Raw genomic sequence first — 12,938 nt, forward strand, 5'->3', positions numbered from 1 at the left:
TACTTATACAGCAAGCCCAGGGCAGATCTGGAAGAACCACAGCGATGCAGTGACCTATTTCCTACAGCTCAGAAGTTACAGATATACAGGATACAAAATCCGCAAGATTCACACACCACACCAAACTGATGTTACACCTGAGGCTGCAAGAAAAAAAGACTGTCCAGCAAATACCCATCAACATTATACCTATCTGGCTCACGATTACCAAAATCTGACCTATTATAATGCATTTAAGTTAGTTTTGTGAGAGACAATTTTTATTGCATGAGTTTACTGAAATAATTGAACCAGGCCTGACAGGATCCTTAATACTAATCTGCAGCAGAAGGAAAGTAAATTTAAAACAAATGAGAACATTCCACCTAAAATAAATTTTTTAAAAAATCATTTTTATTTCCTGGTGATGTTGTGAACAGGGAAGAACTTGCCCTGCATACAACACCTCTCTGACCCCAGCACTGAATGACAAACAGGTCCAGTTTCACTCAGATGTTGCTGAGGCTGCTGCTCATGCAAGACATACGCCGTATTACTGTCAGTTGATTTGAAAATCAACCACATTCAGCAAAAATCCCACCAAGGTAGCAACTGTGCAACACTTGAGTGCTCCTGTTACTCATACACCTAAAACAACTATTCTGCAGTTTTAAAAAAGCTTCTTAAAAGATCTCTATGAACAACTAAGCTTCGGAATCCTTTGTTACTGATGAATAACAGGTAAAAATGCTTACTCACTACTCTTTCTTTGGTAGAAACTGAATGCAACTGAAGATTTCTTAAACCTCCAGGAACTGTCCTTATGGCACTGTTGGTTTCTGCTGGTCCCCATATCCTGCAGCCTTTTTTGCTGTCAACTCTGCCACACAGTTCTTTAGGAGGGAAGAGACCAAAACGAAGGCTGAAGGACTGATCTTAAAACAATATAAGTCATCTATTCCCCTCCTCGCCCAGGCATTTAGTAGACCTTTCATAAAATAACCTCTAACACTTTATTTACATTTGATTCAAAGCTTTCATCTTCTGGCCTTTAATTTTTTTCCTCTTGTATAACAAAAACCCTGATAACTTCAGACATAGCACTGCTCTATTCTTATAACAGGATTCTCAATAGCTATAGAAATTTATCCCACATATGACCCTGAAGCCTTATTTAGGATGATGTCTTCTACGGGTGACAGAGGTCTTTGAATTTCATGGGCCATTTAATCTTTAGCCTTCACCAGAACTGTTTAGGCTGCTGGTGAATTAGAAATACTGGCCTTATGAAACTGAAAGAGATTTAATAGTAAAGCATTAAGAACTTTCACACAGGCCACTGAACAGCCAAGAGAACATGACAACTTACAGTGACTACTTACCTTAGATATGAAAAGGAACAAAAACTCTAAAAAGCTTATTTTATTTTATTTGTGGTCCAGTCTCTCTCAGGCAACAGTTCCTTCCCAAGTGTCACTACGCCACCAGCTCACACGTTGCGTTACTTCAGGGTTTATTGTAGGACCTGGGAGAATCAATCTAAAGGCTTATGTGAATGGCGAGGAGTCTCATTTTCATTTACAATAGGCAATGCTCACAGACACAATGACCTTTACTGACAATTACAGCAATTGCTACCCATCTGGAGAGAGATGAGAGGGGCATCTGATTCAGCTCTAAATCTTTTCCTCAAGCTCTGGAAAACACAGCGTGTAAAGGAGAGGTAGATGATAAGCCTGATAAGAGAAGAAAGAAGCGTAACAACACATTGTAAATATCTAAAAGGAACATGTCTTCCCCAAAAAGACCACCCAAAGGATGCGTGCTTTTTTGGAAATTGCCTCTAAAGCTTTTATGCTCTCTGAATGCCTTAAGCACTGTTTGGTTGGTAATTGAACTATACAGCTTTTTGTGTTTATAAATGTCTTTCAATCCAGTCCTATACTCATCTCTGACCTCTAAAACACTGTTTCTTACTTTTATTAATAACAGTTCGCCTTAGAAGCCAGAAGCACAAAGGTAAAGCTAGAGAAATTTGTACGTGCAATAAACAAGTCAACCATGCTGATGTATTCTGTGCAGGTTTCTCTAACTCCCAATTAATCCAGGCTCCACAGTGTTAATAGACATTTAGCTTTCATAGCAGGAAGATAATTAATTTGAAATGTAATTCAAGGGGAACATTGGAAAGCTGTATTTTCCACTTTCTCACTGATTTATATATCAACTCTTTATTATAAATCTTCTGGCCCTGGTTTAAAGGCAAGAAATCATTTGCGGGGAGTTGGGGAGCACACAGGTAACAAAGCACAAATATTCTCAAGAGACTGGATTTCCTCCAGGTTCTGAATCTCAAATCACGCTGTTACACAACACATTAACTTTTCTCAATGTATCCTTCTCAACAGGTTACTCAGGACTCCAAGACTGGAAGTCTTCCACAAGGGTAGAGCAAACAGTTACCATTTGGCAGGTTAACTATATAATAAATCAGTAAGAAACAAGAGAAGCTATTAAAAATTGTATTTTCCCCCCAACAGTTACATTTTTCAGTGAAAAGATTGAACAACATAAACACTTCACTTTTCTCCTTGAAGACTCAACAGCTCAGAAATGCCATAGATACACATGGAGGATGCACGTTAGCTTGACAACAACAGGCCACCACAATCCACCCCATTCATCCAGCCAGCAGCCAGAAACACACGTATCCCCCTCAATTAACCCTTGAAGGGCTGCCCCATTTGCACTAAATTAAGATTAAAGTGCCTCTTAGGCAACAAGGTCAAGATTTAAGGAATCATTTGGGCTCGTTCCTGGTTTATTTTAATAAAGTAGCTTCTTATCCAGCCCCAACCAACAGGGGCAATGACACTTTCACATTGAACTTTACAAAGCCGCAAATGAACGAAAAGGAACTTTTTCATAAATAGACGTACAAGTTTTCTCATTTCATATTTATTTGCTCAAGATAATCTCCCTCCTCATGCTCACAAGTCCATTCTTCCTTTTGCACACATTCCATGGTTTCTTTCAAGCTTTTTCCCCGCTTTGAGACCGTAACAGCATCCTGTCGTCAGAACTTCTTGCCATGAAAAATGGTCATGTTGTCACAGCCAGATTCTGTAATCGTTACTCCAAATAATTAACAACCACATGAAAAGAGCCAAGAACAGGTAAATGAATGGAGTTCTGCTTTAATAGGCTTTGAAACATCTTAAAGTCAGTGCAACCACAGGAAAATCTAGAAGTATTGTAAAAATCACCTGCACACACTGGAGAAAATGAAGTGCTAGGTTTTAGGCAGCAGTGCTAGAAATTCTAGGCTTCTGATATTTTATGTGCAGATTCCTGAACAGTCAGTGCAATTCGGGAATTTCACGGCAGGTTTTTGACTTTTAAAATGCATCTGCTTGAAGGCCCTGGAACTACCAACAGAGTAAACCTGAATGTCACCTGTACACTCACTGTCGGACAGCTTAACGCAGTGCTGCTGCCTCTTGGGACCAGTGCCTAGAGAAAATGGTATTAGCCTAGAATCCAGATAATTTCCAACTCACCAAGCGGTTTCAGGGAACCAAACTGCATACAATTTTTTTCAAGTGACTAGGAACTTAGCTTATTAAAGCCCCGTGAAACTCGGATTTAAGTTAACGATCAATAATTTTCCCTTGTATGAGAGCGAGTCTTGTGCAGCAATTAAAGGGTTAAAGTGGAACTATAGTTATTTTAAACAAGTTCACATATTCTCTATACAAATTTGGCAAATTCATGTCACAGCCATAGATCTCATTCTTGCAATTCCTGCAAAATAACGACAGCTCCTCTGTCAGAAGCAAAGAGAGAAGCCACCTGAACGACCAGATTGACCAGGAGTTCGTAGTACAGCCCACACAGAAGCACAGAACGGCTGGTAATCTCTCTGTTCCAGCTGAAACAGGTAGACTTACTGAACTGAATATGCTTTCAACACATGCTCCCAAAAGAGCTTGAGGCCACAGAGCAGATGAGTATGGAAAAACTGATGGCATCAGAGACACTGCAGCCAAGAGGAAATTAAAAACGTGATTTCAAAGCCAATCAAAAACAAACAAAAAACAACAACAAAAAAGCAAGCATGTATACGTGTATAGATGTAATAAATATCGCAAAGCACATTTGTTTTTTCCCCAAGTAAGGATAAAGTAATAACCAATGCACCAAAACATCAGCTTTCTGCAATGAAAGTGTCGATGTCAGCAAAACACCTGCAAGCCAACTGAAGAAAGCATTTGCATCGTCAACCAATCACACCTTGCTTCCAGTTCTACGCAGCCAAATCAAACCCTCTTCAAATTCACAAGTTTGACCTAAATAAGCACCACAGCATGAAAAGCTTCTTTAGAAGTAGGATGTCAAGAGACTTACTTTAAAACATAAAATAAGAGAGAAAAGGTTTTCATTGGTCAAGTTTAAAAAATTGTCTTCCTTTAGCCAATCAGTCTGTCCCTTTGAGCCAATCGAAAATACACCTTTAGGTTTGTCCTTAATTAACACAGCCCAGCTGAGTAGCAACAACTTATAGGAATAGATGGCTGTGAGATGCATTCTGAGGGTTGGGCAAAAGGAAACAGAATTATAAAGGAGAAGGACTACCACGGAAAAATTAGGGTGGGCAAAGGAACTTATTAATGCTCAGCCATCGTCCTCTATCTTCAGGAATCTCACTGTCCTCTCCAGCTCTGTGTTGTTCAGGTATCCTGTAGTTACTGTCTTCTGTCTTCTGTCTCTGATCTGGAAAATGCCATCACAACATCCTCAGCACCTGTAATAATGACAGCAAAATGTGTGCCATGATTATAGAATCATAAAGGTTGCAAAAGCCCTCCCGTATCATCTGGTCCAATCATCCCCTTACTACCAATGTCATCCGCTAAACCAAATCAACAGGAAAGTAAAAAGAGCATAGAGAGAATAAAAGTTTGGTTTTGATTATTTTTCTGGGACTGGAACTTAAAGCAGACTACACATTTCAACAGCAGATTTAAACCTTTTTTTTTTTTTTTTTGCAAGACTACAGAAATCAGTTTGTTTATAGAGAAAACCAAGAATTCCTTGATCCCAAATATTGTTAAGAAGACAGACTTGATAGAAAATCACAAGGTTGTCACCACAGGCATTTAGAGATAATCTTCTTCTGGTTTCATTGCTTTGTAAATTCTTACACTGCATAGGAAACTCATAGAGCTTCCACCTGAAGTATGAGGAACTCAACTGTTCAACAAAAATTGTACTGCCTTGTGCATCGCCCTGTCCTTTTCAGTGACATCTAGATGATTTTTACTGCCTTTTTTAACTTATAAGAATAAAAATTGTGTTAATAGGCCAACTGAAAGGCTTTTGCATTTTCTTCACTGAAAATTGTTTAAGCACCTTTTATGAACTAACACATATTGCAAGCATTCCATTCTGTAGTAGAAATACAGTATTTTCTTCCCAACTGAAACCTTCCATTTGCCCAGAGAACAGATACAGCTTTGCTAAGTAATGGTTTTATCCCTACACTAAAGAAATCTTTCCAGAATAATTCAGACTTTCTTCGTTCATTTTTTTTTTCCAATTGAGGCTATCAACTGTGTATAATTACCACCAAAACTCATGTCCCCTAAATACAGAAAGATGCTATTACCTTCCTGTGAACCACCTCCAAGTCTTTACAAACTTGGGTGGTCTTTTGAGTGGGCCTTTACAGTAGAAAGTCCTGAATGGCTGAAGAATCATACCTGATATAGGCTTGTAAAGAGCCTTCCATCCTAAGGTCTCATTCTTCAAAAGATACCTTGAGATATCCAGGAAAAAAATCACCTCTCTGGACTTCCTAAATATAGAGCACAGCCTAACAGGCACTTCAAGAGAAATGTCTTCAGGACAATAGGGAAATAAAAATACATCATACAGTAGTGTCAAAGCAGTGATTTAAATCAATATCTCTAGTCTAGACACGAACTGGAAAACAACCCTGAAGGGCTGAATGCAATATTTTAAATTTCTGGTAAAAATTTGATCCCTGAGAAAGTTAGATAAAAGTAAATGCTTGCTTTCATCTGTAGATCCTGTAACAGCATTTAACTTATTAGAAAAATATGATGAAACATCCAGTCACCGTTTATATAATTTCTAAAAATTATTTACTCTGTTGAAATGATCTTAGACACTTCAGTGCAACAGATGACTGAAAATGACCATTTTGGCCTTCATTAATTAATTTGGCCTGCTTGGGATAATTTTGCTTAATAAGGTTTCCTTCAAAGCCTCTATTAAAGGATTAGACAACAAAGTAGGAAATGCCAAAAGTAACACTGCCTGCCTGTGCCATTCAGATAACTGATCAGCTTTACAGAAAAAAATCTTTTTTTTTTTTACAGAAAGAAATCTTTTACTGAGGTTTGGAAAGTTCAGATTCAGGTTGGATTGAGCATCAGCGCGTAAAACTCTCCAGAGGCTTTCACTTGAGGCATATCAAGCAGCAGATTTCAGTTTTGTGCCCCAAGGAACTTTGCCTATACACCTGCACACAAGGTAAAAGAAAGAGGACTAACCAAAACTCCTCACCTCTTATGACTGCATGAACATCAGCCGAAATTTCAGTTATCTGATTTGCTCTCTAGTTGCAATACAGAAGGAAAAGTGACAAAAAACATGGAGGAAGAGAAGGCTGTTAATTCCCCTTGCTAATGTCCTTATAAACTAAATCAATGCTTATGAAATGCAACTACATTTATTTTTATACACTTCACAGTTTGTTATATGTACTCACAGGAGGAAATACTAAGGACCAAGCAGTAATTTGTTTTTCTTACGCAGGACCCACATTTTATAAAAGTACATCAAAACCTGCTCTGATGTTCCCTCTTGCCAACACTCAGAAGCCCTGCGGTCTTCTCCCTTTTCATCTCCTCCACAAACTGTTTTTTCCTTGATCAAAACATAAATGATATATAGTGCTGGAACCCAGCTCAGAATTAGCAAGTTACCATGTTGATTTTTTTTCTTAAACGTGCATAAGTATAACAACTACCAGCCTGTACAGAAAGAGGGATTTTACTCGTAAGGAGCCTGCAAAAACAAACGTGTGCCAAAAAGAAGGAGGAGTAACAATAATTAAAAGCACTAGCAAAGCCAGTGCACATGAAGCACAACCTATGCCTCTGCATTTTGCACGAGTCCTCCTCCAGAGCCGGGGAGGCTTTGCAGCAGCTTTGCTGTGTGAGCCGCGAGCAGCTGGAGCAGCCTGGCAACAGCGAAATCACAGGCAACGTCACAGCACCGAGATGAGCGGGATTACTTAACAGATGTCGATTGTTTTCCTGAGGTCTCCCCTCTCCACAGGCTGAACATGAAAAAAATACTTACAAGTATTCTTGTAAGTTTGGTGTGGAAAAGGAAATTTCATTCTCTATTAATGGCGCAACCCCACAAGCCTGCTGGTCGGTGGTTCTGCCTGCCCCGAGCAATTTCAGCTTTCAGCGCTGCTCCTGTGTGGCGGGCATGCAGCAGTTTAAAGCACATGATGAGCAGAAATAGCCTTCGGCAAAGGACGCCGGGAATTCTGCCTTTCATTTGGGCTTTCACAACCAAAACAGCTATCACTGAAGAGTAAGGTCCCACTTAACTAGCTCCCGCTCTCCTTTTCTAGGCCCGCGTGGCACTGCCTCAATACCAGTGTCACTGGTGGAAGGAACTGGTAACTTGCCTTTTGCCTGGACTATGAATAGAAGAGAAGGGAACAGAAGAAACACAGCTTGCAAATACAGCCAGAAAACAGGGAAAAAAAAGAAAAATTATATTCTACTTGGAGGAAAAAAAGCAAGAGTACAGTAAAGAATATGGTATAAAAGTATGGAAAATGCTTGAATATCTGTAATACTTCTGCATTATTACTATGTGCATCCTAAATGGTGATCAGTGGATGAAGAAAGTCTGAAATTCCAGGTTTCAGTCTTTCACAGCCAAAGCTAACAACAAAGTAGAAACTTTAGTACTCCTGCTTTGTCACCAATGTAATCATAACTACAGTTTTAAAGTTATCTGAATTTGTGAACAAAACATCTAGTGTTTTTTATTATTTTTTTTTTTTTTTAAGTATATCATCATCAAAAAGCATGCTCCCTCTCTGATTTCTTCAGTACTTCATAACATATTATTTCCCATATAGCACTTTTAACTGAAATTGGACAATCAGTGCAAGAACCAAAGAGGGTAAAAAATTTGTTAAGGAAAGATCGTGAACTGTATTTAAAAGGATAACCCTTGAGCTGAAAGGAAGGTTACTAGTGCACTTTATCAATGATTGGCCTTTGTACCAAGTTTACTTGCTACTTTCGTAAGTTATGCTGGAACACAAGAGTAGCCACATACTAATGAAATTTCACGGCAGCTCAAAGTTAAAGAGTTCAGCCAAAACACCAGGGAGCAGCAAAACAATATACAGGAACGAACAGGAGAACAGTGAAGACCAGAAGTGACTAAAGGGGTTTAGCTATTAATTTTAGACGGGAAGAAAAGAAGATTAACATTAAAAGTGATATATTCCTATGTCCCATGGTACAGTTTTAAACAAGATCTGTAAAGGATGGATTTTATACGTGACTCTAGCAATGTTACTTCCTGCTCCCTCCTCGGTTCCTTTTGCTATTTTAACAGAAGGTTAGCAATGTTTTCATTTGCAGAATTACATGCAAGCCAGCATTTAAATGCAATTGCCTGAGGCTCTTTCAAGAAGACAATTTGATCTATCAAATAAAACATAATACAACACCTTCAAGGTAGAAGTAAGTGGGTGGGTAACCCCCAGGGCACAACACCCAACCGAATACCACTCATCTTGCAATAAAGACTCAAGCCAATGCTGATTTCTTTTATTCCCACATTAAGGATCCAATTTTATACTTAAGGAGTTGATGCATTACTACAAAGAGGTAGACATCCTTTCTCCAAATAATAGCAGCCGCATGGATAGTTCTTGCAGGCTACCAAATCTGACGCTAGCATGAAGTCACGAGCACAGAAGCAAGAAATTTACACCAAACCCAGTGGTTTTCAGATGATGTCAATCCAGTCACTTCTAACACATGTGCCACTACCTTCTGGCTATTCGGTCTCATGGCCTTACTTTATATTCACTAACAAAGGAGTTCATTATTCAGCATTTCTCTTTTATTCAAGAGCACCATGGCTCTTGACAGATATGAAAAGCAATATCGTTCCGCAGATCTGGGACCAGTTTATTCAAGGGACTTGCAAAGAGGGAAGGTATCTCCATGTCCATAGGGTGAGTAGAGAACGATAAAACACCACCACCACAACGCCTTGAATGGCAGTAAGTTCTATGATTCATAGAGGAGCACCAGGGATGTTGAAAGAGACAGAAAATGTCAATTTTCTAAGAACTCCAGGATGGCCTTCTTTGTTGTGCCTCCGTTTTTGCAAAAATGAAGCAGAAATGACATTAAACAGTCTGAACCAAATTACTGTTGTCAAAACACCAAATTCAGATGTTTTTGGCATAAAAAAAAGGGGGGAGGGGAAGGGGAAGGAGAAGGGATGTTTTTAGGGTAGGTTTCTGTACCATGCTTCAAGCCTCTGGATGAACAAAGGAAGGCTCACTGTACAAGAACCATCACAAAAGCCTTACCACATATCTGGTGAAAACAGCCAATTAAACAAAACCAAAAATATACTTTCAGGTGAAGCGTGATATTGAGGGGGAAGCTCCCCAAAATAAATACATACCTGGAGACCTGACAGGAGACAGAGGCAGCAAAATCAATAGAAAGAGAGAAGAAATATTGTACTAGTAAAACGATGCCTCAGTTCCCTAAACTTATTTCTTAGAGTTTGGGGTTCACTCTACCAATCTGGAATTTCAGGACTAGGTGTGACTGTGCCTCAAAGCAGCATGTAATCTCTGGCTACTCACTTTATCCTCCCTACAACAAAATGCTGCCTCTAATACAGATGTTGATGTTCTAGCAGAAGAGCGTTGTCAAGCATTTTCAGTTCCTCAAAGAGAAGGCGCTGTAAGATTGAGAAGCATCTACCTAGTGATATTTCAATGACCTGAAAACAGAACGAAAAAATTATCTGCTGAATAATAATTTTCAGCACTGTCTGCAACTGAAAGGGATACCCTCGTGACCACTTTTAACCTTCCAGGGGCCGCTTACAGTAAATCATTATTTCTGAAGATACCTTGTAGCAAAAAAAAAAAAAAAAAAAAAAAAATCCTTGGTGACATTTGTCTAGAAAAAGTTCATCCACATTTCTCAGCACAAAAGCAGGTTTTGTTCAAATCCAGTCCTGCAACCCAAGCTATCCAGAGCTAAATGAAACCAATCTAGCAAGTCTGCTCATTAAGCAATTGCACAGCCGCTTTTACTCCTGTGCAAACACAAACATTTCCAGAGAATGGAGCAGGGGTTTCTATGCAGTGAAAGGAAGGCTGGGATTAAAGTACTAATGAATAAGGCTTCTGCAGCAGTCTCACTTGGCTCTCATAACGGATGTTTTCTTTCTAATCAAGTAAAAAATTGAAAAAGCAGAGCACAGGTTATAAAGTTAAGCTGCACATTGCCAAAAGTCTGCAATTAAGACAATAGGACTGTGAACCGTGTTTACTTTCAGCACATCCTCCACTGAGCTTTGCACTTCCAGTAATTAATTTATAGAACAATGAGGAAGGTACACGTACACCTGACCTAACACATTCTATACATACAACATCTCCCTCCCCAAGCTTCCCTTTTCTGGGCACACATTTCTACACTGAAATAGAGACTTGCATATACCCAACAAAATGTTTCCCATCTACCTACAGGGGCAAAGCATTGATTGCCACAAACTTTAAGAAATGAAAATCCTTTTCCCACTTCTTTCACCTTATACTTTCGCACCTTTATCCTTCCTGAAAGTTGACCATATTTAACTCGTATCTAATGCTTTCCACAGAAGTACTCACCTACAGGGACATCAAGCCAGTAGGGTACAAGCTGGGTTCAAAACACACTGCCTTAACACAGAGCAAAATGTTACCTGTAACTGCTATTTCCTAGTGTCTCAGGAATGATGAATAGATACACAGAACTGTCTTGTTTGTAGCCACCTGCAAAATTAATAAGCCTAAAAAGCTTTTGGAGATCAGAAGGTTAAACCTGTTGTGAGTGTTGAAAGGATGCCAAATTGAAAAAAAAAATAAAAATCTTTACTTTCCTCAAGATCTTTAGATACACACTTCTTCAATCACCTTCCAGCAACTATCTTCTAAACATTAACTTTTCTTTGAAATTCCCAGTCTTAATATCCTAGTTTGGCATTCTAAAAATACAACGTGCACTGCTGAGAAGAGGAACACATTAAGACAAGCACGGTGTTTAAAAAAGAAAAAACATCCCTACACTGAGAAGAGCTCTGAAATCTCCATTTCTCCACCAGTATTTGATACTTCATGGCTGCAGTCTGCCTCTTAGCTCCACAAGCAGCCTAGATTTGTTTTCAATACCCTACCATCCAGAGAATGTGTCTCACCGAGCTGAGGCGTGCGTTTGCATCTCAGCTTTGCCCTCCCCAAGGGACCAGCTTTTTCTTCAAGAACCAGCATGGCACTCCTGTTGCTATAGGAACAACAGAGCTGTAATCACCAAGGTCTTGGTATAATTCACATATCATGCTTACTAGCTGCATAGCTTCCATTTTCAGATACACCACAGAGCAGGGACTTAAGGCAGCCAAGTGCTAGCCTACCATTTAGAAATTTAAGTAACTGGGAAGCAGGAAATATGGTGTTGTGATTTTTTATTTTTTTTTAGGTGATGCTTCTATGCATATAACTTCCTGAGAGGCGTTTTGCTTGTGTTAAAAATATTTAAGAAAGCCTCAATTTCATCACTTCAAGCTCAAGAAACCTAATGAGTCTAAGCTGCGTTAGCTCTTGCTGCAATGCAGGGAAGAGCACTAATATGCAATATCTCAAAACAGCTCATGATCACATCCCCCCTTTAGAACAGACACTATTTGAAGAGGGATGGCTTTGGGTTCCTCAGTTATTCTTGGGGATATAAAAAAAAAAAAAAAACCACAGATGTCAGCTAAAAAACGCTCCTTAAGAAAAATGCGATATATTTTGCACTTTAACAAGATTTCAGCAATGATCCAAAGATAAAATGTTTATAAAATAACATTAATAACACAGTACAAAGGTTTAGACTCTTAATTAATACTAAACTTAAGCATTAAATACTTCAGTCTAGTTTTTTAAACTTTTGTTCAGACCTTCCTGCGTTAGTGAGATCTCATCCCCTCTGCCAGCAGTACCTTTTGATGGGTAATCAGGTATTTCATTTATCAGATAAGCCTCATAATTGCTATGGATGCAACATGGCCAGATCCCTTAAAGAAGAGAATGGGTGAGCAGGCCAAGTATTAATAAAACCAGCCAAAATATCAAGCTATGAACTGACTCCAGACATCTAAATTGTCCAAACATTCCTTGTTCTTGGTGAACTGTAGTCCAGATTAAGGAAACAGCAACTCGAGAGAGGCATATCAAAGGCAACACACCAAAAGGCCAAGCACTTCCTAAGATTCTGGAATACCCTAAAAAGAAAGGGCAAATAGAGTTGGAATAAAAAGACAATTCTGTTATGACAGGGATACATGTTCTGGGTATTCAAGATGCCTTCACAGATCTGTTGCTCTAATATAAGCTGTGCCTCTGAAAGTGAGGGGTATAGAAGACATACTAGATAGAACCTATTTCAATTTGCTATCTGCTGGAACACAGTAGAGAGCCCTGGACATTTGTTATTATCATCTGATTTACACAAATACGTTTAGTAATGCAGTCAGACTAACTCTGAGCTCCCTGTCAGGAAATCAAGGTTCAGTTCAACAGGACACAACGTAGGTGCTTCAGGAGTTAAGTT

The 12,938-nt window shown here is 39.1% G+C and overlaps 2 protein-coding genes across 5 annotated transcripts in view; both read right to left on the minus strand.

The window, feature by feature from the left end:
• The window catches only part of CLSTN1 (calsyntenin 1), a 55,423-nt gene extending 54,576 nt beyond the window's left edge, over nucleotides 1-847 (minus strand). For all 4 annotated transcript variants that reach the window (XM_083802266.1, XM_083802262.1, XM_083802264.1 and 1 more), the window contains exon 1: nucleotides 739-847. In XM_083802266.1, coding sequence (XP_083658392.1) covers nucleotides 739-832 — 94 coding nt within the window. In that variant the 5' untranslated portion in view covers nucleotides 833-847. The remainder of the gene's footprint in view (nucleotides 1-738) is intronic.
• CTNNBIP1 (catenin beta interacting protein 1) overlaps nucleotides 1-12,938 on the minus strand; it is a 92,082-nt gene that overhangs the window by 54,576 nt on the left and 24,568 nt on the right. Inside the window, exon 5 of the mRNA XM_083802291.1 lies at nucleotides 735-4,783. Within this exon, the coding sequence (XP_083658417.1) occupies nucleotides 4,725-4,783 (59 nt within the window). The 3' untranslated portion in view covers nucleotides 735-4,724. The remainder of the gene's footprint in view (nucleotides 1-734; nucleotides 4,784-12,938) is intronic.

This window comes from Anser anser (genome assembly GCF_964211835.1).
Source record: "Anser anser genome assembly, chromosome: 17".
In the NCBI taxonomy this organism is placed as follows: Eukaryota; Metazoa; Chordata; class Aves; order Anseriformes; family Anatidae; genus Anser; species Anser anser.